Raw genomic sequence first — 27035 nt, 5'->3', positions numbered from 1 at the left:
CACAACTTTAACTTTAGCATGGGATACTTGTTCCAGAGTCCCACCACCTGCTGCACTACACGCATACGAACACAGGATGCTGAAACGTGATCAGACATAACATTAAAACCATTAACAGGTGAAGTGAAGAACACTGATCGTCATGACAAGGTCATATGGGCACCCAAGGCTTATTGATGCATGTGGGGAGTGAAGTTGCCCGTCAGGTCCGGTCCCACAGAAGAGCTACTGTAGCGCAAATTGCTGAAAAAGTTCATGCTGGTTATGATAGAAAAGTGTCAGAAAACACAGTGTTCTGTGTCAGTAGTCAGAGTGCCCATGCTGACCCCTGTCCAATCCCAACAGAGCCTACAGTGGGCACATGAGCATCAGAACTGGTCCATGGAGCAATGGAAGAAGGTGGTCTGGTTTGACGAATCATGTTTTCTTTTACATCATGAGTTGTGGGAAAGAGATGGCGCTATGGGAAGAAGGCAAGTAAGCGGAGGAAGTGTGATGCTCTGGGTAATGTTCTGCTGGGAAACCTTGTGTACTGGCATTCATGTGGATTTTACTTTGACACGCATCACCTACCTAAACATTGTTGCAGACCAAGTACACCCCTTCAGAGCACTGTAATTCCTTAATGGTAGTGGCTTCTTTCAGCAGAATAATGCACCGTGCCACACAGCAAAAATTGCTCAGGAATATATTGAGGAACATGATAAAGAGTTCAAGGTGTTGATTTGGCCTCCAAATTCCCCAGATCTCAATCCGATCGAGCGTCTGTAGGATGTGCTGGACAAACAAGTCTGATCCGTGGAGGCACCACCTCGCAACTTACAGGACTTAAAAGGATCTGCTGCTGACATCTTGGTGCCAGATACCACAGCACACCTTCGGAGGTCTTGTAGAGTCCATGCTTCGATGGCTCAGAGCTGTTTTGGAGGCACAAGGGGGACCTACACTATATTAGGCATTTAATGCGAATGTAATGTTATGGCTGCTCGGTGTGCATCAGAGTAAAAGCAGTCCTAACTGTCCAGGTAGAATAGCACGCGGTCAGGTTGTAGTTAGACATGTAGAGAGAAAAGGACTCAAAATGAATCAACCGTTCTGAAATAATGCAAAGCGAGGACAGAAAAAAATCTTGTGAATAACTGAGGAGTCCGTAAGCGTTGTAAAAATACAGATCACACTGACATACAGACATATGCCATATCTCAGAAACGTGTATTGTAACATATTTTATGTTTTTAGTTGACCCTAACCGCTATTCAGATGCAGTTCAGATGTGCGTTCTCATCCTAGTTGTGCTAGACTTTAACCAAAACTTGTGCACTTGGTGTCTGGTTGGCAACTGCAGCGTGCGTGTCTGAGTATGAGCGAGTTTATCTGCCTCTCTGCCGAGAGGCGCCCGGCTTCCCCACATTTCTTCCTTCTAATGAACCAGAGTTAAATTAGAAAGCTTATCGTACACGAGGCAGCAATTAAACATCGCACCGTGCTGGCGTGTTTGTGCCACTCGAGTGACAGGAAAACAAACAGTCTTAGAAGGGGAACCAAGTGAGCCGGTGCGTGCGTGTGTGTGTATATTTACTAACACCATGTAAACCCATGTATTCCCCAGTAGGGAGGGGTGGGGGGTGGGGGGGGGCACTTACGCGGTGCTCTGCATGTCCCTGACAAATCCAGCAATTAGCACAGGGTGCATAATTAACATGCAAATGAGCTGATCTTCTTAAAAGCAGCTCTCGCGAATAGACCTCAAAAGAGACCGGGGGTGGGGCTGAGCGGCCAGCTTGGAGAAGCAGAACGTGGGTACCCCCATAGTGAATTTCGCGATTTAGCCCAAAGACAAATGATAGCTGTTTATCCTCACACGAACAGGATGGCTATCTGTATGGTCTTCTGGTAACAATTTAGTGAGTCTGAAACCTTCCCAAAGCTGTCAAAGATTTTAAAGTCTGCAAAAAAAAAAAGGGTAGGGTTTATTTCTTACCTCTCCAGGTAAGCAGAAACCAATGGTGAACAGAGGTTGCTGGTGGGTTTGACCAGGCCTAAGGTGAACACCGTGTCCTGCAGGCGCCGGATGGTGGCGATGTCCCCCTTCAGAGCGGCTGTGTTGAGTGTGTGGAACAACCTGGTTGTCGTGGTGTCCAATATAGTCACATTCTTCTCTTTCATCTCTTTCAGGATGTCCACTGCCTCTGAGAGAGAGAGAGAAAGAAATATGAAATCAGTGATGTGCTTGGCCATTTTGGTTGTGTATCCAATCTAGAGCTGCATTATGATTATAATGATTATTATTGATTATGACAATTGTTGTCAACGAATCTCATTATCGATTAGTTGATCAGCGCACAGCACGGGGTGTGTTTACTCTTTACTTTACTTCTGTTCTGTAAACATGCTTCGGAGAATAAATACTAAAAGTTGTGTCCCAAATGACGTACTGTACACTTACACTATGCACTGTGTACTCTAGCGTCTAGTGTGTGAATTTTAGAAAGGTAACATGGTCTCAAAAGGAACACCAGCTGTTTAACACAAGCCGCTTCCTAGTCGACGGCGCATGACGTCATACGCACGTAATGCAACGCCGCTAGCTTTAGCAGACACCCAGAGTCACCGACACTGACTTTCTTCAGTTTACTGTTTATATACTTAGTTATAAACTTAGTTTATATTATATACACAAGTATTTATGCATTATTTTTATGGATGCACAAAAAGCACTGAATTAAACTACAGTCCTAAATGAATAATATATATTCTGTTGTGTATCTGTGTGTTGGGTTCTTTTCAGTATAACCTAATTGGACACACAGTTGTGTAAAGTTTTAGTCCGACGTTTATATTTGTAGCACTTAAATAAACTTGTAAATAAAATGCTACTGAAATTAAAACAGATTTAAATAAAATGGTACTGAAGTCTGCCAAGCCCCGTCCAATTAACCGAAAAAAATAATCTGCCAACTAATCAATTATGAAAGTAATCCAATCATGATTTTCAGACAGTCTCCAGAAACTCAAGAATAAGCAGCACCCTTTATGAGAATGGACAAAAGAACATTATTTTTTAAACGTCGTTTTTTGCAGAAACACACACTTGGTGGCCACTTTATTAGGGTAAAGACTCACAGAAACTGCATAGATGAAGATATTAAAAACATGTCTTGTCTGGTCTTTTTCCAATCTTCAACCGTCCAGTTTCTGCGATCCTGCGCACACTAGAGCCTTTGATTTCCGTTCCTGACTTACAGGAGTGAACCCTGATCTAATCGTCTGCCGTTGTAAGCCACCCACCTTAAGGTTTGGTGTGTTGTGCATTCTGAGATGCTTTTCTGCTCACCACAATGGTTATTTGAGATATTCCTGTCAGCTCAGACCAGTCTAGCCATTGTCCTCGGACTTCTCTCACGAACAAGGTGTTTCTGCCCGCAGAACTGCTGGATAGCTTTTGCTGTTTACACAATTCTGTGTAAACTCTATAAAACGCGGTTTGTGAAAATCCCAGATGATCAGAAGTTTCTGGAAATACTCAAACCAGCCTGTCTGGCACCAACAAATCATGCCACAGACAAAGTCACCGAGATCACAATCCGCCCCCACAACCCCATTCTGATGTTTGGTATAAACATTAACTGAAGCTTTTGACCTGTATCCCTCCAAAACAAGCAATACTGCTTCCAGTTTTCCTTGGGTTGAAAAATCCAAAGAGCTCTGAATACAAGAGAGTGAATGGTTGTTGACCTGCACATGTCAGTTACTGGCTATAGAAATGCTTAAAATGAAGCACAATCGGAGGATTAACAAAAGCCTGGAACCAAAAATTGAAGGTCGAACTTCCTCTAAAACAGCATATCTATTTCCCGGCCCTTACTGCACTCCACACTTGTACGTCTTCCCGCCACCAACGCTCACATTTTATGCACGGCTTGTTAATTAGCTGAAGAGGATGGTTGGAAGTCTTGGAAAACAAATTAAGCGATGAGTAGTTTCTGAAGGCTTAGGTTTGGGTAAAAGCAGTATAAGACGCTTGAACGGATCTTCCTCAGCAAGTTTACATCTGTGGCAGGAAACTGGGCCGTCCTCTGATGGGCCTGCTGCTGATGCATGCTTCAGCGCCAGTGAGAGAACAAGGGTGGGGAGGAGGTGATAAAAGGCCCCTTAGATAATTTCGTGTGGGGAAAACAAACCGCTATTAAAACAACATTTTACACCCAGCGGGAATGCAAATGCTGGCGTATAATGCCAATACGCCGCTAATTGCTACTTGCATTTCTAAACGAGACTCCAATTACCAGGCCCCCACAATGGTGGCTTGCTTTTTTTCGCGTCTCCCTGTGAAAGCATCCCGGTAAATTATAGGTGTGCGGCGAGTGCCCGGCGTGAACCTGGTGGGCTGCGGTCACAGGCCCGCTGCTGATCACACGGCGTAATGGAGGCTTTTTTTTAAGTGGGAGATGCTCCCATCTGGCAGAGGGCAAGGGTCTGCCGCTCACCAGCTCCACAAACCTCTCTTTCCACCTCAACATCTGCTTTGTCACCAAGCCAGATAATTAAGATGTGTTTACGCACTGTTTAGAGGCTTGCTAATGGGTTGATACCGATAGGGCCTGTTTGCACAGACGATACTAATCGTCCAAAGCTGGATTGCAGAGAAGAGAGATAGTACGCCATCCGTTCCTTTAGTAAGTACCTTTCCCCAGAGCTCCATTTATGTTCTAGCCTGTCATGCTGCTTTGAAAGTACACGGTCTGCAAAATTCCTACTCTCCAGTGTTTTTTTTTTTTTTACCTTACACATCCTGTCACAATGATGATGAAGGAAATTCACAGTTTGCCTTTCGGTTTCTGTAGCTGCTTGATAACGGACATGTGCTGCCATCAGATTTGAGCAGCGAGGGCACATGAAAGGAGGCATCAACAGATGTGCCATCCTATCCTATACAAGCCCTATAAAACTTGGATGTTTTCTCGCATTCACCAGCCAGACGATGCTCAATTTCTCTGTTCAGGAGGATATTTTGAAAGCACTAGGAGAAAAAGAAGAAAAAAAAAAAAAAAAAAAAAAGGGTAAAATCCATGACATGTGAAAAGGGTCTTATGAAACGCCTCCAGTTATTGGAAGAATTGAAGCTGAAGTGCTACAGGCAAGTGAGTTTCGACCGAGTTTTGCATAATCTACACTCTCACAATCTTTTTCCCCCCTCATAACAGGTTTGCCTGGATTGCAGGCTGTATTTAAATTGGACAGCTCAACAGAACATCGCTGTCCCGAGCTCCCAACACACACGAGCAAATTCTTGTGCGTCTCTTCATCTCCCCCTAATTTTTGTCCTGTTGTTATGCAAATCCCTGCCCTCATTCTCTCAGCTGTCGAGGGGAAATTGATGGGGCAAAAGAAGATTCGGTTGGGGTAAGGAAACGGCACCAGTGGCAGGAGACAGTGGTAACAGGAGGGGTCATGCTGTGATTAAGATGGTGCTTTAGTAAGATTACATTCCGCTCACTCAAGGCCACTCTGGATCTCTGAAGAGAAAGGGGTGTTGTATCAGGATCCCAGCAGTCGGTCGGTCTGATCCTGAGCGGTTATGTAGGGTCAATTAACACCTGGATATAAATTCAAGAAAAATAAAGGTTTAAAGTGGCTCAACACTCTATTCAGTGAAATCCCATCAGTCCTTCACTCTAATCCTGAACTCGTACCGGACGGGTCGTGGAAGCAACACAGGAGCAGTATGCAGCGACTCAATCCACACCACACGTGTGTACGTAAAGGCATAACAACGTGCAACGTTTTTATCAAGAAAACTAATGACTAAATGTCCAGTAGAGTCAAATCGACAGTTGTTCAGACGTAATTAGAACAAAAGCTCAAGAAAACTGTGACATAAGATCGTAGGACAGTGATCAGACAGCGCATGCTTTTTTCCACCTCGGTTATCCAAGATCATCACTACCCTACCAACAATATTTGAGAAAAAAAAAATGTAAAAATTGAAACAACGTTTGCTCAGTGATTTTCATACAGAGTGATCTGAATGGATCTCTATTGATTTTATATAATGCACGCTACTGGGGAAGAGAGGAGAAAGAAAAAAAAAAAAAAAGAGAGAGAGAGAAAGGATTGCAGCAAGATGACTCAGTCGTTGTGGACCGAATTGGAAGCATATCCGGTAATTCAGATTACCAGATATTCAAGGCATCTGAACTGCCAGATGCATAGGCATGCGACAACATACAAAAGGTCCTACTATAATCCCATCACCCTGACCTCATCTGACCTCCTGGAGAGTCTAGACGAATTTATGGAGATACTAGAGATCCAGATCCTTTCTGCCTCTGGATGGAGCTCAAATCTTCTTTAATTCCAGACTGCTGGGACTACGGCTGCTCCTAACGCCATACAGACTTCATATAAATCCATAATCAACTTTTTCACACTAACTGTTGTTACCCAGATGAGGATGGGTTTCCTTCTGAGTCGGGTTCCTCTCAAGGTTTCTTCCTCTTAAAACATCTTAGGGAGTTTTTCCTTGCCACCGTCGCCACTCAGTGGCTTGCTCAGTTGGGATAAATTCGCCCCTTTAATATCTGTATACCATGTTGATATTTCTGTAAAGCTGCTTTGAGACAATGTCTGTTGTAAAAAGCGCTATACAAATAAAATTGAATTGAATTGAATTGAATAGATCACAGTAAGCAGAAGCAAAGCTCAATGAGGAGAAAGCTCATCCTTCTCCAGTGGGGAAAATGAATCCCACTCTCAGTCCAAGACCTTTATCCAAAAAGACTCAATTTGAAGCCTAAATCAAAATGTAGAGCAAGTTTAGAACAAGTGAAGAATGGGGAGATGAAGGGGGTGTCAGATGGAGAAAGGTAGGAAAAACAGAGCTGTTAAAAGACACGGCATCCGCTGTGCACTGGTGCAATGAGTCATGATCTTCAAGCAGGGCTGGTTGCTGTACCGGAGCACTGAGGTGTGTTAATGTGGGAGACAAGCTTCCGTTGTACACCGTCGGGCTAATGGCCACTTGTTCATGCTGACAGACATGAACGCACACACTCGCCAATGCGCGCACACACACACACACACACGTCCCTCATTACACGCCTTCGCCTGAATTCACATGTAAATTTGCGAGTGTATGTGTGTGTAATGCTCAATTCCTCACCCACCCCCCTCACCACCACCACGATATGCCATTAGTATCAGGACGGATTTCCGTAATTCCGTTAAAGTGGCGCCAGTCCTGTAATTTTCCTCCGCTCTATGACAGGAGGAGTCTGTAAGGGGGGCCAAGAGTGACACACATGGTGAAAAGGAAGTGCGAGGATATATTTTCACCATCACTGCGCGCACAAAAGCAAAGAGGAAACACTTTTATTGTAATTGTGTCGTATACCGGCATGAAGAAATCCACCATAGAATTCAGATAATGGCTGATTAACATGGACGTCCAGAGAGATGGATGCCTGAGGCTTCACAAGCGATCGCAATAAAAGCATACAGGTTGAGACTAAATTTAGCCAATAAAGCAATTAACTAAGCAGCTCAATTAAAACATTTCACACAATGTAAAATGTCATGCAATATCTGCCATATCAAAGTACTTCAATGAATTAAAAAAAAAAAAAAAAAAAGTTCTCACAAAGCTCAAGGGTATAAATGATTTCAGAGACAGATCTGACAAATCCTCCAACCTTAAGAAAGTTTACTTTATCCTAAGATGATCTCAATTTGGAGGAGTTCTTTGTGTGACGGAATATCTGCTGGACGCAAATGACTTGGAAACGATGCTTTAAAGAAGGACTTTAACCCTCAACTCCTCGGTTGTTTAAATGAGATCAATGTAAGTCGCTCTGGATAAGGGCGTCTGCCGTAATGAGAACGAATGGAGAAAACTGCTTAGCGGGGGGCGGTCCACGCTATGTTCATGCGTTAGCGTACAGGCTGTATAAAGTCCAGGATAAGCAATGTAAAGGATTGCCTAGCTTCAACACGGCTTTGCTACATTAAGTAAGTTGACACTCCAAAAGGTCATCTCTTGTGAACTTTCCTGTTTAGCTCACTCCATGTTTTCAATAGGGTTAAGGTCAGCGGAGTGAGATGGTCATGCCAAAAGCTTGATTAATGGTCATTGAACCATTTTTGTGCAGATTTCAAAGTATGTTTGGATCACTGTCCTGCTTGAAGAGCCAACCACGACCCAGTTGTAACTTCTTGGTAGAGGAACACAGATTTCTTTTAAAATCTCCAACGTTCCCATGGCCTTTGGAGGAAAAACTGCCCCACCTCCACCACACTTAACAGTAGGGATAAGATTCTTTTCCCGTGTATAACAATGAGGTTGGTAAAAAGGTCTTACCCAGTAACCCACTATGACAAAATTGAAAGAAATTCCAGAAATGATGAGGAAGAGGTGATTGAAATACATCAGTCTGGGAAGGGTTACAAAGCTATTTCAAAGGCTCTGTAACTCCAAAAGAACCACAGTGAGAGCCATTATCTCCAAATGGAAAAAACTCAGGACAGTAATGAACCTTCCCAGAAGTGGCCGACCATCCGATATTCCTCTAAGAGTACAGCAACGACTCATCCAGGAAGTCACAAAAGAGCCAAGGACAACAACAAAGTTACTACAGGCCTCTCTTGCATCAATAAAGATCACTGTTCATGACTCCACTATCAGAAAGACACTGGGTAAAAATGGCATCCATGGAAGAGTGGCTAGGTGAAAACCACTGCTAACCCAGAAGAACATTAAGACTCGTCTGAATTTTGCCAAAACACACCTTGATGATCCTCAAACCTTTTGGGAGAATGTTCTGTGGACTGACGAGTTGAAAGTGGAACTATTTGGAAGACAGGAGTCCCGTTACATCTGGCGTAAACCAAACGCAGAATTCCACAAAAAGAACATCATACCTACGGTCAAGCATGGTGGTGGAAGTGTGATAGTGTGGGGATGATTTGCTGCTTCAGGACCTGGGCAACTTGCGATAACTGAGGGAAAGATGAATTCTGCTCTCTGCCAGAAAATCCTAACAGAGAATGTCCGGTCTACAGTCCGTAAGTTGAAACTCAACCGCAACTGGATTATGCAGCAAGACGATGATCCACATCATAGGAGTAAGTCCTAGTCCTAGAATTATGTGAAAGACTGATCTCCAGTTATCTGAAGTGTATGGTTGAAGTTATTGCTGCTGAAGGTGGCACAACCAAATTTGAAGTTTAACGGGGCAATTAGTTTTCCACATGGGTGAGTACTTTCCACAGCACTGCAACTAGTAATAAAGTCATAATAGTCCTCCAATGAGGGAGCGGTGATGGTGGGCCTCCCAAAAAAAGTTAGTTACTTTTTTTTCCCCCCAGAAGAATTTCTATGAGTGCTAATAACTGTGAAAAAATGGTTTAATCAGGGATTTTTTTCTAGTGAATAATTTTCTTTAATTAAAGGTTAGAATTCTCTCATATTTTCGTGTGTGTGTGTGAGAGAGAGACTAAACACAGGCCTCTTTCCAAAAACCATTTTCTCCCATAATGATGAAGCAGACTGTAGAACAAGTAAATTGTATACCAAGGACTAACCTTCAACCCTGCCATGTTTGGATAGCACCCTGACCAAGCTCATGTATTTGTTGGCATCCAGCGTGACCTCGGAGTCCTTGCGGGCTCTAGACAGAAGTGAAAGCACAAATATAATATACATACATTTTTGACAGATAGATAGATAGAGAACAAACACGCAAACACACAATTTTCCTGGGTAAATAAAAGGCATGTGAAACGGAGAAAGGTACGTTTGTGTTTTACAGTTTAATTTGGTATAAATCCATAAAGCCAAACTCATAACACAAGCGTTGATTAGGTTCTGAAACACCCCTGGAAATTTTATGAAACATCTACCTTGTTTATTCTCAGCTTGTTAAAATAAGCTAAAAGATTAGATTCATTGCCTTGAAGATTAAGTAACAAAACGATCATTTAAGTGCGCCTCGTGTGCACTCACAGCTCTCTCTTCAAGTTCAGTGCTTCATCCGGGTTGTCGTGACGACAGCACAGGTTGATGAGCAGGGCGTAGCAACTGGCAGTCATTTCATTCTCATACTGAGCTTTCAGCTCCAGAGCATGGGCCAGGTTCTGAAGATACAAAAACGAGCACATTTTACCCAACAGACTCAGACACAAAGCTAGAAAGAGAAATGAGACACCAAGACATCACAAGTGAACATGATCACCCTCACCTCCTCAGCACACACGGCAGCGATGACCTGCCTCAACACATTTCCAACCGGCTTCCCCTTGGATTTCAAGTCCTCCAGCCTTCTTTCCTGAATGGCTAGTTTCCCTTCAAAAACCTGAGAGCCAAAGAGAAAAATCATTAAGACTCATTTATACTTCTATCGAATCCCAAACCAATAATCATCATCAAAAGTCACTTTGGAAAGATCCTAATTAAGAGTGGGGGAAACTCTGGATTTTCGTTGAGATCAGAGTTTCCTAGTTGGGGGCATGTCAGTAAGAAAACATGGTGGAATCGATGGATACAACGTCTGTAGTTGATGGTAAACTTGAAATTTTAAACCGAATGATTACTCGTCTCAGAAGCTGATTTCAGTTATTAGCGTTTGGTAGCTTATATGCTAGCTAATTGCCTGCACAAAATTCAACAGCACCGTACAATTATTACAGAATACGCAACCGTTTACATTAGAGTCATAAAGTGATTTAAAAAAAACTAAACATCTGTTGCGTGTTCTTTACTTCTAGAAAATGAAGCTGTACATTTTTTTTTTGTTAATTATTAAGAGAGGAAGGTACACCACCATCTTGCTCCAACCAAAGTGACCTGAATGCAGTGAACCAGCACTTCAGGCAATATCAGACAGGTCTGACTCGGTTGAAAAACCAGAGGGGGGGGGGGGGGGGGGGGGGGGTGTGCATTTCTCCCAGAGGGGTTCTCCTATGAGCGATGAAGGGTTAACCACACTTTGGAGCTCACTGGCACTTAATAATCGTGTTGAATCAGTATCGCTTTCGTTTCAATATTTAAAACGACATATGCACAGATTCTGTATTCTCAACTGATTACACTCCTCAAATGACATTCAAATAAAGTAAGTACGGCTTGCTGGACAAAATGTTTCGTGAAACAGACAGTTACTACAGTGACAGACAGCCTATTGCTGAACGTGAACATGTCCTCGAGTTTTAAAACGTATTTGAGAATGAGTGCTATCTAGCTTTGTGAACTCGTATTCCATTCAAGATTGATAGCCATTGCAATAAAAGTGGCAAAGCCCTCTTCAAACGTTTTTGCCTACCATCATGGAGATGAATCGTTGATCTATCATTGATCTAAAGAGTCCAATCCAAATTCGTACACTGGTTATATTTCGGCTGGGTGAAAAACCTAGGACTAGTTCGCAAAAGCAATTTTTTAAAGTAATCTCAAATATTTAATGAACAACTTGACTGACGCCAATAGCTGCTGAGGAAAACTCGTTCAGAATCAGCAGTTCTATCAAACGGTTGTGTTTATGTGGAACACTGCGGTATATAAAACCATTTGTGTGCATGATCCGATAGGCCTTTTGTTAACCTGGTCTAAAAGCTGTTGAAATTTAATTGGCCGATGGGGTCCATGTTTGAGATACATGGCTGTCCTCATAAATATAGACCAGACCTTGGACAAAGACACTGCATGCAAATATTCACGTCAGTAGATAGAGCCTTTTTTTTTTTTTTCTATTATAGGGGCACCAACTGGTCACGCTCAGTAATTCTATACTGAGTAATCTCTCATTCTGTTCAAGAGTTATAGCCATTTAAGTAAAAAGAGGGCCATGCCCCTCTTCTTTTTTGATAAGTATTAATAAAGAGACTCCAGATCATCTTTCTGCCCTGGTTCGCTTCCAATTGGACAAACCAATTGGACTAGTTTGCAAAAGTAGGTTTTGAAGAAAAAAATTCAACATGCCAGAACATTTTTCACGGCGGAAATGACGGCGGAGGTATCAATTTTGTTCGTCTTGGCCCAAGGATTCCAATCTTAGAAGACAGTTGAGACAGTGGCAAACGGTTCAAACGTTATGGCCCCTTCTTTTACTTTTATTCATTTATTTATTTTATTTTTAGTAAAATGCGAAATGAAGCGTGCGGGCTCAAACAACCTACACTTCTACACTCATTAAAAGGTGTGTTTGTACCATGTTATTGTATTATAATCAGACCCTTGCTAGATATAGCACTAAAAACAACATATATTATTAGTCTGCAGTGTTTGTTGTAGCACATATTTAGTTTTTATATCTAGTATGATAATTAATAATCGTAATAATAAATATTTTATTCAATGTCATTAAAAAGTAGCTAATTTTGCCCCATCACTTCCTGCCATGCCCCTGCCTTAGGCATTTACTCATGCACACTTAATATCAGGCATTTCAGCTTCGAAAAACAGATAAACCTGGCCAGCATACAAGTTTACCTTCGACTCAGTGCCATCGTCTTCCCTTGTTTGTTTGTCCACGATAGCAAGAACGTCCTGCAGAAAGAGATCAACGTTTACACATTCGCTACTAGTTGCTAATGATTTTAAGGAAGCGCTTACTAAATTGATCCCAGTTCTGCCTAGTAAGCCGTACCTTAATTAGCTCTGGCACGTGGTACGAGTTGAGGATGTTCCTGATTCCTCTGTAGATGTTCACATGAATGATGATGTTCTGCAAACACAAGATGCAGGCAACACTGAACACTTTCATTTACCACGGTCGATACGTCGAGATAAAAAACAAACAAAAAAAAAAACGAGGTGGCGCTTAAGGTGGTAATTATGTGGCCAACACCGTTTAGAATAAGAGCAGGGCCACCATTAGTGACGAATAGAAAACACACCATTTTGCTGAGCTGATTGAGATATTCTCTCAACACCTCCTCTTTGGCCTGCACCTCAGTCTCCGTCATTCCATCAAACAGGTTAAAGAGGAAGTAGGCCGTGGTTTCTGAGATGGGACGGAAAAGATTATTAAAAGGGGTTTCCTTCGACATTTCATCCACACCTTTACATTCTAAATTAGGGCTGGGCGATATATCAATATAATATCGATATCGTGATAAATGATTACACGATACACTTTTCTGATATCGCTGGTATGGGGACGTATTTTTTTTTTTAAACCATTTTTTATAATTACAAATTAAACAGTACCGAATGGATGGCGTTGATTTGACTTTTTTTGAGAGAGAGCTATTTATTTATTTATTTATTAACGTAATCTCTGTCTTTGTAGGCATTAAAGAAAAGCATCGTCAAACTAAGTTTAATGGTTTCTTGTTTATTTTACAACTGTTTTGCAGACAGTTTGTTAGCTAATTTATATACTGTGTATCGTAGAACCGTCGAGTATCGTGATATGATATTCTTGTCATATCGCTCAGCCCCGTTCTAAATACAGGCAGGTTTATGGTGGACACAAATGTAAAGCTGAATTAATATAGCAGCAAAGGCTAGTGTGTGTATTAATGTGTATTGCTGACAGAGGCAGCTTCGCTACAGTCTCAACTGAAGTGTGTGATAATGTTTGTTGGGCAGCTGACAGCCCCCCCCCCCCCCCCCCACACACACACACACACACACCGCAGCACAATGAGATGAGACAGAGAGACCATCTCCATCTCTCCCACCTGCTCACACACCAGTGCTGAGGCCTGTCCAGACACACACACAGTTTACTCAGCAGCCTGACAGCCTTTTCACACTCACACACACACACACACACACACACACACACACACACACACACACACACACAGAGAGAGTTCGGACTGCATCAAGCGCACACACCTAACACAAAGTGAGGCTGTCAGAATCCATAAATGAGCCTCGAGATACAGACCTCTTCTCCATCGTGCACACACACACACACACTGACATTACGCTCAATCAAAGAGTCTGTTTCTACAGACAAAAGCACTTGTTTATCAATTCAATTTCATTCATTAATTTAGAAATATTAATGAGTAATTCTTTACAGTCATTGACAAAATGCATATTAGCAATGGCACAGCAGCATGTGTTCTGATCACAAACCACAGAAAAATGAGCAGACTGCGTAAACCATCATATACGGTAATGCTTCGGATTTGTTTTTATTTAGCCACAGAAACTGTACTCTTGTTAGGAAAACATTAACATGTTTTCCTTTTCCTTGATCTTATGTTACCTGTGATTCAGAACATTTGTCCAGAATAATTTTTAGAGCTTGTTGACAGTTAAGCTGAATATATGCTTTATATTTAGTAAATAAGCTCAATATTTAAAGAAACAACCTAATGCCTTATAGATCACAGCCACCAAGTAGAGGTGAATTGAAATTCTACTGCAAAAAAATTTAATGTGCGCCACCTTAGGAAAATTGCCTAAGAACCGATAGTCAAAGTGGATTTGACCAAAACATTTAGGAAATGTGCGCTGCAGCAGATTAATGTTGGGCGTCTAAAAGCTGAACATTCCAATATGCAAATATCATGAACTTTCAAATACCATTTGAATAGTAATGTTTATTTTGACAGACATAAGACAGATGTGTGTGTGTGCACGCGTTAGAAACAGCAATAGTATACCTGCTCGGTCTGCGTCAGCCTGAGCAAAGCGGCTATCTTTATAAAGCAGCTCTGTGATCTGAAACAAGAAATCATCGTTCAAGTCACTTATTTCTAATAAAACCCTGCTCACACATCAAACCTCAAAGCAGAGGTGGAAAAGTAGTGTTAATCAGCTGTATGCTAGATCAGAAAAACACAAAACAACAACTGGTGAATAACTGCAGAGAAACAGAAAGAATGAGATGAGATTAAATGAACGCATACCTTGGCCATGCTCTCCACATCTTTTGACCTGCAGGGGGCAGCAGAGGATCACAAATGTTGGTAATAACGGAACAATGTATACTGTACACAGCTGCATGAGTGCATAGAAACAAAACACGCTCAAAGTGCAGATGTAAGATGATTATTAGTATACATTTCAAATAAATGATATTCTTTTAAATAAAGGATGAATAGTAGTTTTCCATGAAAAACATACAAAAACGCCATAGTCTACTACAACCTGAACCTAATAGCAAAGATCGTTTATTCTTATTCATGTTCTTTGGCCTGCACACGTACACGCACACGCACACTAACTCTCAAACTCGCGCACACACTCACACGGCACAATCTTTATTCTCACAGATAAACACAGGGCAACAAGTTCCACTGTGTCAACTACTATTTATGTAATTTAGGGGGGAAAAAAACAGTGCTGATTATGCTTTAATTTGTTCAGCGGCACAAATATGGCTGCCTATAATTTCTTAAGAAGGATAATCGATATGTTGATCTAGAGAGATACATTCTAGCAAAGCGATGGATATTTGTGTGCTTACATCCACGTTGTGGTTGTGTGACTATGTTTCTTCACGTACTGCATTTAGGCGTTTGAGACATTACAGCATGACCAGGGGTATCATCCATATGCATGAAGTGAATGAAGTGTTAGTGGGTGTGTGGCCTTGGGCTGAAACACAAATGCACACGCTCTTGCACTTACCCCCTAAAGCCACTGATCAGGCTTCCTCTGAAAGAGCTAAGGGAAACAGCTGGAAACGAGGGTGAAGACACTGCAAAGACAGGAAAGAGAAACCAGTCAAGAAGTGTCCATGAGCTTCTAAACCAGCACACGGCGTTTCCAGATAAGAGAAAATCTTCAGGACAGAAGTCTTCGCAGTTTCTCAGTAACGTGTCAAGCTACATTTTTGAGCAAAAAAAAAACACCAGACGCTGGTGTTTGGAGCGGCTATATTTTAAGTGATAACAGGAACTAACTCCTTTCACAGATGTTCCACGACATTAAACGTAACTATCAGCGGATAAAAAGGTAATGGTGGTATAAGAAGAAACATAAAACACTGCAGGATGTGATGTTGGAAAAAAGTTCATCAACTCAATGGCCTCACATCAGCATCGCATGACCCCGTCATTAATAAACCGTTTAAGCTACGTCTACATTAATCCGGATGGATCGGAATACTGCATTTTTCGTTTCAAAAAGGTTTTTCAAAAAACCGTTTTCCAAAAATCGCCCGTCCACACTGAAACGTCTGAAAAACGCTTACATCCCTACGCTGCGCACGCGTGTAGGCAGTTTATTTAGAAATGCGAACTGAAGGTTGTACAAAGTGACATTAAACTTTAACAGTGCTATCAAACTGGATAGCAGGCACAACAACTGCACTACAACATCGTCCACCGGCTTGTTTGTTTCGAGTTCAATGGGTCACATGACTGTTACATGACTACAAACACATTTTTGAATAGCTGCGCTTTTCTCAGTCCACACATTTGCAAAACGTGTCCGCTTGGGAGAGCGCTTTTGAAAAGCTCGGTTTTCACTGTCTCGGTGTGGGCGGAAGGCCAAAACAGAGTTTTCAAGTTTATCTGAATAAACACAGACGTAGTCGAAGTTAATAAACCTTTAACTCCGTGAGGCCTGAGCACAGGATGAGTACAGTGTATGCAGTCACATGATCAGACATCTATGCTGTACATACAGTAATTCCCTATAATGTCATAAATATCTCTGTGCAACAAATATAGAGATGAGTAGAAAGAAACCAAGAGTTCCAATCGGTGATGAGAGAAAAGAACATAAATAATTTAACAGCATTCGTTCTCATCCAGATTAAGGCTCGTTGTTCCCTAGATTCTGGCAGCAGCCATTTACTAATCATTTAAAAGGCTTGATGAGGGTCTCAAACCCTGTGTGTGTGTCATACTCATGAGGGCAATTATCCTGCAGGCAAAATGTCAGCTAGATCCTGGCGTGTGTGTGGGGGGACATGCTGCGCTCATGGGGTGCAGCAAGACTGTCATCTCGGTCAAGCCGCAGACCTCGAACTGACCTCGGACATTAACGTGTCTATGTAAAGCGAGAGAGAGAGAGAGAGGCAGGAAGTCCTGAGTACTTTAATACTCACACAGAGAGTAGAGTTCTGCAAGTCTTCCACTCGCTGCCACTGTTCGCACTTCTGCTGCAACGAAGTCGTCAGTGTCGACCGCACAGCCGGCGTCCTGCAGCAAATACAGCCACATATGGGAACGCATTCTCTTTCTTACATACAGCCACGGGAGAAAGAAAGTACACCCTCCTTGAATACTATGTTTTTATTTATGAGGGCCTAAATAAAAATTGTGATTTTTTGCCAACTTTTGTAAACAAATAACTTTATAAATAAATAAATAAATAAATAAATAAATAAATAAATAAATAAATAAATAAACCACACATACACAACAACTGCAAGTGAAAATTTCTCTGAAATGATGTGAAATGAAACATTTCCTTCAGGTTATTGTTACTAAAGGTCGTTCTATATATGTTACAGAATTATAGGGTGTACTTATTTTTTCACCACCTGGTTTCTGAATATTGGTTTACTTTTTCGGGAATTTATTAATTTTTTTTTTTAAATCTGTTGTCACCCGATCTTATTTGTTCGTTTATAGAAGTTGGTGAGGGGCCACACAATTGTTATTCAGGCCCTGATTATTAAAAACATACAAGTGAATTAGGGTGTACTTTCTATTTCCCAGGACTGCACATGCACAGTATTGTGGGTGATGAGTCAGAATACATTATTCCGTTTTATTCATTTTTTTCTATACGATGAAGACACTTGGGTTCGAGATCATAAGGAGAGTATGAGACGACGGATCCGAGTTTCAGCTTTCCTACAAAAAGCTATCGTTTCAATATTTTTCCATCAGAATAATCATGAGACAGGTACAAAAGACATTTCAGCATCTTATCAGCTACTTGTGCAACAACTGAGTTGATAAAGTATTTACACCATAATAAAAGTACAACACCTACAACACTCAGACAGTTTCGCAGTGTCCTGTGACAAAAAAATAAATAAAAACCAAACTATTATTAGGTACTATGCTGTCATATTGCCCAGCCTTAATACACAATAACAATACTAACCACATGTGTATATGCCCATTAAGGACTGGGATGAGATAGAACCCATTAAAGAGGTCACAAAAACAGGCATGTGATATTCTATCGCAGATCAAGTAAAAAGTCATCTATACACAGCTAATACATGGAGCTACTTCTTGCTTGGGAAGGAAGTATTTCTGTCATGGGACAACTTGCTAATTGTCCCCAGCCTCACCTGGTATGTAATTATATTGACTAGATTATAGTCGTAAACAATACTGTAATTAAATTAACAGGATCATTAGTTAGAATTACGGCAAAAATGGCTAAAATTTCCATACCTTCTACATATGCATACACACACACACACACCAAATACATATTAGATTTAATCCCAAAGTGGGCATGGCCTAAACTGAAAAGGTTTGTTTTTTGATCTTGGTTGAATTAAATATGAACCCAACCACTATGCTCCCAGAGAAATGGCAGCAGTCAGCATGGTCTCTGAATTGTGACTGACAGTTCCTCAACCTCAGCTAAAACCCATTACTTCCACCCCTTATATATATTTTTTTTTAAATTCGACTAACACAGGCATTTTTGTCTCTACCAGTCAATGATCGTTTCAAACAAAACGTAGTTCATTCTATGTCCCAAAAATACAAAAATGAGTAGCCTAATTTTTTATATATATATATATATATATATATATATATATATATATATATATATATATATATATATATATATATATATATAAATAAATATAAATAACTGGTTACTTGTTTGTGCCAAAATAAAAAAATATATAATAATAATAATAATAATAATAATAATAATAATAATAATCGCACACTCCTGTGACTGTTTTGTTGTGTCCCATGGGATTCCAGTCCAAATGCATAGCTCTAGTCTCCACCAGATGCCTTGTGAACCTTTCTGGCAAGGTTTCTTAACCAAAAAACAAAACAAAAAACCCCACAACAACCCATAAGTGTATAGTACGTATCCATTTATAACACATTATCTTTTGCATTCCGCATAATGTATTCATATCCGGTTACATGCCTAACCCAGACGTGTACACATAAGCCATTACCTGAAGAGCAACACGGGCGCTGTCCACTGAGGAGAAAGTAGGCAGCACGTAGGTGGAGTAAGTGTCAACGTCAAGGTGAACGTTCAGATCTTGCATGGCCTTCAGCACCTCCAGAGTCCCTGAACGAAACAAGACCAATGCGATAGCCATCAGACTCAGAGGAGCTGCAAGAACAGTATTTATGCCATGAAATGCATTTTGATCGACTTGCACATCAAAGAACAAGTTCAACTTCTTACTAAGAAACAGTGCTTAGAGTTCAAGCCCGGTCCATCACGCTACATGAGGAGTGCTACCATGTACTCAGACATGTACAAGCTGACACACACAATTAATCAGGCAGCATTCTGCTTTCAGCATTCCTTCACCAAGATCTCCAGCAGTGCCTTGTGCTCCAGGCTCAAGCAGGGCCTCATACATATGGAAGAGTGCAAACTACGCATGAGTGTGTCTGTGTGGGTGATAAGCGAGGATCCAGATATATCCATGAGAGAGGTTATAAGTGCATGAAGCACATGAACTAGCAATTCCTGCTGTTTACATTTTGCAACCTGGACTTCAGTGCTCTGTATCCTAACACTCGGGGGAAATGCATTCACCTGGCTCGTCCTCGCACTTTCTCTCTCTCGCCACACAGCTGAATAAAATATGAGAGGTGCTTTTATCTGCCATTAAACCTCACATCTGGTAAACAGAAATGAACCGGGATATCCATCCCTCCATCTGACTCCAGCCATTCATGCTCCTCCAGAGCTCGCGAGATGCTTCTCCACTTTCACGAAAAAGCCAACAGACGATCAGACACTTCTTCCTCAATGGAACCTGAGAGCCTGCCATCAATTCACTCCTGTTTTATGAAAGGAGCGCACCTGCTTTCCTTATTAATAATCCAGAACCCCATTTCTCATCCATAAATGTGGCTCAAAGACCACCAAGCGAACAGGAACATGTGAATGGGGCTGAGAAAGGGAAAAAAGGAGAAAAGCAGCAGTATAGCCAAGCTGCCCGAATCAGCAGATTTTTTTCTTCTTTTTTTTTTTTTTTTTTTCTCCCTTTGGATCTCAGGAGTGTGTACAAGTGGGCTTTTTACAGCATTAGGAGTTCAGCAAATTCTCAGATGACTCAGATTTCTGTTCGACAGGTTTCATGACCAAGCTGCAAATGGAGGATGTGACCAAGATAGTAAAGAGGCTCCTCCACTGGAGAATACGCAAAGAGCAGAGCTCAGCCTCTAAATATAAAACGTAGCCGTTAAATACATACAGCAGGGCTGACTCAAAAGCAGAGCAGGGAAGTAAAACATCCCTGTCGACAGAGTAACCCTAAAATGCACTGATCAACACAGTTCAGCTTAAACTTCTCATTTTAACGTCTTGCTCCGGTCTCTCTCTCTGAACTCCATCCCTGCCTACCGTCTTGCTCTCTCTCCATTCCTCGGATACTGATCTACTCTCTCACGCATCCGTGTCTTCTACGGGTGACCATTCTTTTAGCGCTGCTGCTCGCAATCTCTGGAAGCCCTTGCCTCAAAACTTATCGTATAAATCTAAACTTAAGACCCTCCTATTCACACTACATGACCATACTGCCAGCTCTCGGTAAATCCCTACGTCCACTTCCTTCCATCATTTCCTGTTCTATTTGCTTTGAAAATTCGAGTTGGTTTTTTTTTCCTTGTTTGTTTCCCTATGTCGTATTTTATACGTTTTCGTTATATGCTCATAATATTTTATTATTATAAAGAATAATTGCTATTATTACTACGTCTACTGCGAGAGAAGGACCGTAAAACATTATATAAATAGACTAATCGTGGAGGGGAAAAGCTCAAAATGTATATTCCAGCAAAAGACCAGAATCTAGCTGCCACTAGCGTTTACATATTAAACGCAATGCTCGTCAACTGCCTGCTGATAAGGCGACAGTAGTATTCATCCCTTACGTCATCGATACCTAAAGCAGCTGCTACAGCAGTGCTTTAATCCTTTAACTCAGTCCCTCCAGGATTGTGCGATCGCAGAGATTAACACTAAATCATGTAAACTCGATAATAATCTGAGGAGTTCGGGATTTTTTTTTAAATTACCGCAGATTTTCCGCAGATCCTGTGACATCGGCACAACGTGCATTCGGCCAAAGCCCTCTTCGATTCAGGTGTGTCGACGGGAGTGCATTTTTTCATGATCGCAAATCTTGAAAAAAGCCGCAGCAATATCAAGCATATGTCCAGCGTTCGTATTATAAAAGGTCTGAAGATTAAAAGACAACAGGAGTAAAAGTGACGGCTCAGTAATGCAGACCGTGCACTTCCTTCGCCCTTGAGACGCTCTAGCATCCCATCCTCATTATTTGACTGAAACATCAACTGAAATCACTGCTGATGGGACAAGACTGCTTCTCGTCTGGCTCAGGATTGGAACGGGCCGAGAGAGAGAATATAAGCGGATGCAGAGATAGACAGAACAGGCAGATGACAAAAGGAGGAAGAAGTTTCATGTTTCCTTCTGTCTGACAGGCGATGCAGGTTTCTAACGCGGAGCTAAAAGCTGTCTGAGAGTGAAGAGGAAGGCCAGTGCATGTTTCTCACACCGTGTCACGGGCGGCGCGCCGCCTCCGCTGATCCACAGTGACAAGCGCTGTTCGCTTGCGGCTGGCGAGATAGCACTAGCATATGCTTCCGCAAACCCGCCTGCCTAAATCCACACCTCATCAAAATGCAAACTTTTCCCTTCTCTTCTCTCTCCCTCTCATTCGTTTTTCAAGAAAAGGGGGGGGGTGTTCGGCGCCTGCCCGCTAGTGACACCTGTGGACGTAAAGTGACGTGGTGCTTAATATTTCATGGCCGTGCACAGCGGTGCGCGTAATCCAAAGTGAATTCCCTCAGAGCGCTCACATTTACATGAGACCCAGTCACTCTGCATTCCATCATATGAGCTTTACCATAGCACCCCCCCCCCCACACACACACACGGCTACAACCAGCAAATGAGTGTGAAACAAAGTTTGTCTTTCCTTAAATGTCCCAATAATCTGTATTCTTGAAAAAAAAATGCAAATAAATAAATAAATAAATAAATAAATAAATAACAATAACAATAAAAAAAATCCTCATTGTCCATGTTTTAGCTTTAACATTAATACGATCTTCCTTTCACTTCAGAAACAGATTTACACAGAACACATGGAAATAGTAATAGAAATAACTTAAAAAGCAAAGAATCTAACCCTATGGTAACGCTCTGCCCCGCGTTTAACTGCTCACACAGCCACTGGTTACACTGCAGGACACACACACACACACACACACACCATGACATCATCTCAGGCTACCGCATCAAAATCCTCTATTCTGTCTATGACCAGTCTTTAATCTCCAACTACGCTGCTCCAAGCCAAACTGTAATGATTTTCCTTGTTTTTTTTTTTTAAAAAAACAAACAAACAAACAAAAAAAAAAACATACCATTATTCACAATTATTTCAGAAGTTTGTCGTTTTGAAACGCAGTAACTAACACCGAACATTAAGCAAGCAAACTTGTGTCAATCTGCTCAGATGAACAGCAGTCAGGACCTACCTGCTGTGTCTCTGTCTTTCTGATGCTTGGTTAAAAGGGGCCAGAAGTAGTGAGGCCTTATGGGAAGTCCTTCCTCCTTCATCTTCTTCATCACCTCTACTGCCATAGCTGCGTATGAGAGAAGCTATTAGTATTATTATTATTAGAACTTTTCTGACACATAGCATGAGGCTAGGTCTGCACAGGAAAACTAAATATGAGGCATCCTCAAAGTGCACACAGAAATTTATTTATATACGTTATAAACACATATTTATGTATATAAATACATACACACGCGGTCAAAAGTTTGGAGACATTTGACTGAAATGTTTCTCATGCTCTTAAAAAGCTTTTGATCTGAAGGTGTATGGTTAAATGTTTGAAATCGGTGACGTAGACAAAAATATCATTGTGCCAACGTATTCATTTCTTTCAGTAGAAAACTACGTTTTTATTTACCAAAAAAATAATTATTATTATTATTTATTTATTTATTTATTTATTTTTAAACGGATGACTTGGAGCAAAATATTCCCAAAAGCAGCCAATGAGTGTGCAGCGTAGGTGGGAACTCCTTTAATACTGTTTAAAAAGCATCTCAGGGAAATTCCTCAAGAAATCGATTGAGAAAATGCCAAGAAAACATTTCTGGAAATTCTAGGCAAAAAGGGCGTCTACAATGAAGATGCTAAAATACGGAATTATTATTTATTTATTTTAATTACAACATAATTCCCATAATAATTTGTGTTATTCCAGAGTTTTGATGACTATTATTATTCAAAAATGTGTCTAAACTTTTAAGCGGTAGTGTGCATTGTGTTCTATACACATACACACACACACCTGTGTTCTTGGACTCCAGAGCACAATACAGAGTGAACTGCAGTGGTGAAGAGTGCAGGTTGGAAGCCTTCAGTTGTGTGCAGAAATTGACCAACTTCTCAGGGCACTGTAACAAAATTACACACATCAAATATTTTCACTGACCGATACAACCAGGAAACGTTCTAATGAGCAGATTTTATAAAGGCTTTACAAATTTTCATACAAGTGTGTGCAGACACACCAAAAACATTAAATCATTATATTCTGAAGTTACTTACTATGAACCCATTTATGAATTTGGTCAGACTGGAGTTTCGTTAAAGTCACTGTTACATTAGCTTCATGATTAGCCTTTTACTACTAGATATAACTTCCATTTACAATCGCTGGCAAAAGAAATGTGAGGCTGGTCTTTTCTGATCGGAGACCCCCCCCCCCCCCCCCCCCCCCAATGCTACTTTATTCTGGCTGGTTTAAGTTAAGCGGGAATATCCTGGAAGTGTCATCAGGTCATTTCATGTAGAAAGCAGGATGGTTTGTTAGCTACTTGCTAACTTGCATACAGAGCTGTGCCCCGTCCTGATTTATTCTGGGGTTTTTTTGTTTGAGATCTTCAAACGAAATACAATATGACACTAAGGCAACCTGAATAAACGCAACACAGTTTTCTTTAATGAAGCAAAAAAATACATCGATTATGCAACACCTATCACCTAAGTGAAAAACTAACTGCCCAACCTTAAACTTAAAATCTGGTTGTGCCACCTTTATCAGCAATAACTGCAACCAAACGCTTCTGTTAACTGGAGATCGGTCTTTCACAGCACTGTGGTGGCATTTTGGCTGACTCTTCTTTGCAGAAATGCTTTATTTCAGCCACACTGGAGGGTTTTCGAGCATCAACTGCCCGTTTAAAGTTCTGCCACAGCGTCTCCATTGGGTTCAAGTAAGGACTTTGATTAGGCCACTCCAAAACTTTCATTTAGCTTATACTGAGCCATTCAGAGGTGGACTTACTCCAATGCTGTGGATCATTGTCTTGCTGCATAATTCAGTTGCACTCGAGTTTCAAATTACGGACTGAAGAACAGATATTCTCCTTTAGGAGTTTCTGGTAAAGAGCACAATTCATCTTTCCCTCAGTTATTGCAAGTCACCCAGGCCCTGAAGCAGCAAAGCATCCCCACACCATCACACTTCCACCACCATGCTTGACTGTAGGTATGATGTTCTTTTTGTGGAATTCTGTGTTGGTTTACACCAGATGTAACGGTACCCCTGTCTTCCAAACAGTTCCACTTTCGTCTCATCAGTCCACAGAACATTCTCCCAAAAGGTTTGAGGATCATCAAAGTGTGTTTTGGTGGAAATAACTGCTGTATAATGTGTTTTAAGTAGCAGACTAATACTTTAAACCATGTTGACAGAAGCTATTGACTGTAGAATGTCTAATAACATGTGGAGGTCCTCACCTTATTCATATTCACACAGTGACGGAGGAAGAAGTTGCCCATGTTTAGAGTTTCACCATCTTGTAACTCTGTGTGTAGACCAGGGAAGGTTTTCAGCACAGTAAATGCAGTGTCTTCAAGGCCCTGTGTGGTCAGGCTCAAACACAGGTTCATTGCATCTACATGCACACACAAACACACAATTTAGAAACTGCACAACAAGAGTAACAATATCAATGCAGGACAGTCTGTCATCATATATCTATTACGATCTATACATCAGTCATATATCTCTGATTTTTTATTTATTTACAATGATTTTCAAAGCTCCACAACAAAAATAATTAATCCGCACAGGATTTTGTACACATTTGTATTACTTTTCTAACTTCAAGGACCATTGGGCTCTCTAATATATTATATATATATATATATATATATATATATATATATATATATATATATATATATATATATATATATATATATATATATATAAAAAATACTGAAAATAACTGAAAAAAATAAAATAAAATCAACATTTCAATTCAAATTCAGGTCCCAAATTAAAATCGGTGTAATTCATGAACCTAAAAACGTTTTTAAAAAATACATAATAAAAAAAGTGTGTTTTAAAGAGAGGCGTTCGCAAAATCCTGGAGGGACTGAATAATACATTTTTTAAAAATGACAAAGTAGTCAGAAAGGTGTTCAACATTACAGGCCAACACGACTGTACCTGGCACGTAGCCTCGCTCATGCCGCATGCACTCCACTATTTCAGGCACGTACTGTTGATGGCCAGCTTTAGCCAGACTGAACACCACCTGCATCAGGTCTCGGTCCATCAGATTGGCATCTTTGCTCTGCGCCGTGTTCAGAGTCTGTGATTCAGGAAAAACGGCAGACACGATATAACAAGAATGCAGGACCACGCTTATATAAATAAATAAATAGTAAATTGCTAGCTTGATTTGTTTCTCAATGCAATTCAATTCAATTTAAGAGCAGCCTCAATTCTGCAGCATTTGCACATGAGTAGCTATTACATTACATGACCCCTCGTACTGAACAATGAGCATACATGCTGTACTACATGACATCACACAGACACAAGCGACGTCAGGCGGATTAAATTGTGAACGCTTTTTTACATAAAAAAAAAAATAGAAAAGAAAAAAAAAAAAAAAAAAAGGAGACAGACATCCTTTTGAAGTGCGAAGCAACAAGTTTGTCCAAAGGAAATGTTTAATATTATGTACTGAATATTAAACTCTGAATTACTGAACTAAATGGAGGTGAGTGAGCCATGGCTGTACTTGTCCCGCCCAAAGCTACAAAGCTGAAAATATGCTACAAAGTGAGTTATGTGTTGCTCTCAGCTGAAAAGGAACTTACAACTGATTTAAGTCATTTATAATAGTATTTAGTTAAATACTAAGCATTAATATTGTTGATTTCTGATTTCCTTTAACTCTGGGAGGACACACTGAGCTCTTGGCTCTCTAATACAATTATAGTTTTATACTAAACCACAGTGGTGGTGGAATTTAATTTTTTATTTTTAGGTATGCACCGAAATGAAAATTCTTGGCCGAAGCCGAATATAATGAAAAACTTGGCCGAATATGAACACGTTTTTCCGCGTTTTTCATTTATTTTGCCATTTTTTCACCACTGCATAAAGTAAATAGTCAAAATGTGCTTTTTACTATTTTGTCTTGCTTTTCAAAGAAAAAAAATCAATTACAAAAACTACAATTTCAAAATATTTTTTTTAACACTGAACATTTTTTTTTTCATTCCAGCAGGCATAGGCTACCAACAAGGCACAATATAACTTTAAATAAATAAATTAGTAAAAATAAAAATATTTTGATGTGGTCATCTTTGAGCCCCCCTTGAATAGCCTATGTTAGTCCTATAACTGACTGCTGAAAGAATGGAACACTCTGTAGACTACAACAAAAAAGTGCATTGACAAGAGTACAAAAAATGGTTCTATCGGGTTCTATACGGCTGATTATATTGGGGGATATAGACCGCTCGCGTCCCTGTACACCTCGTGGAGTATTATAGTAGATATAGTATAGTTAGATACGTTGTTAATGTTATGTT

The 27035-nt window shown here is 40.7% G+C and overlaps 1 protein-coding gene across 1 annotated transcript in view; it reads right to left on the bottom strand.

Annotated features, from left to right (window-relative positions):
* The window catches only part of lrpprc (leucine-rich pentatricopeptide repeat containing), a 68115-nt gene that overhangs the window by 26856 nt on the left and 14224 nt on the right, over nt 1-27035 (bottom strand). The window contains exons 8-23 of the mRNA XM_053679603.1: nt 25657-25801; nt 24939-25096; nt 23485-23590; nt 22657-22764; nt 19080-19198; nt 17013-17106; nt 15587-15656; nt 14863-14890; nt 14617-14674; nt 12889-12995; nt 12639-12716; nt 12482-12538; nt 10236-10349; nt 10001-10131; nt 9580-9665; nt 1982-2189 (exon numbers count right to left, since the gene is read on the bottom strand). Of these exons, the coding sequence (XP_053535578.1) occupies nt 1982-2189; nt 9580-9665; nt 10001-10131; nt 10236-10349; nt 12482-12538; nt 12639-12716; nt 12889-12995; nt 14617-14674; nt 14863-14890; nt 15587-15656; nt 17013-17106; nt 19080-19198; nt 22657-22764; nt 23485-23590; nt 24939-25096; nt 25657-25801 (1667 nt within the window). The remainder of the gene's footprint in view (nt 1-1981; nt 2190-9579; nt 9666-10000; nt 10132-10235; nt 10350-12481; nt 12539-12638; nt 12717-12888; nt 12996-14616; nt 14675-14862; nt 14891-15586; nt 15657-17012; nt 17107-19079; nt 19199-22656; nt 22765-23484; nt 23591-24938; nt 25097-25656; nt 25802-27035) is intronic.

Source organism: Ictalurus punctatus, chromosome 3, assembly GCF_001660625.3.
Source record: "Ictalurus punctatus breed USDA103 chromosome 3, Coco_2.0, whole genome shotgun sequence".
NCBI lineage: Eukaryota > Metazoa > Chordata > Actinopteri > Siluriformes > Ictaluridae > Ictalurus > Ictalurus punctatus.
The sequence above is the reverse complement of the archived record's forward strand: the minus strand, read 5'-3'. Positions and strand labels throughout refer to the sequence as shown.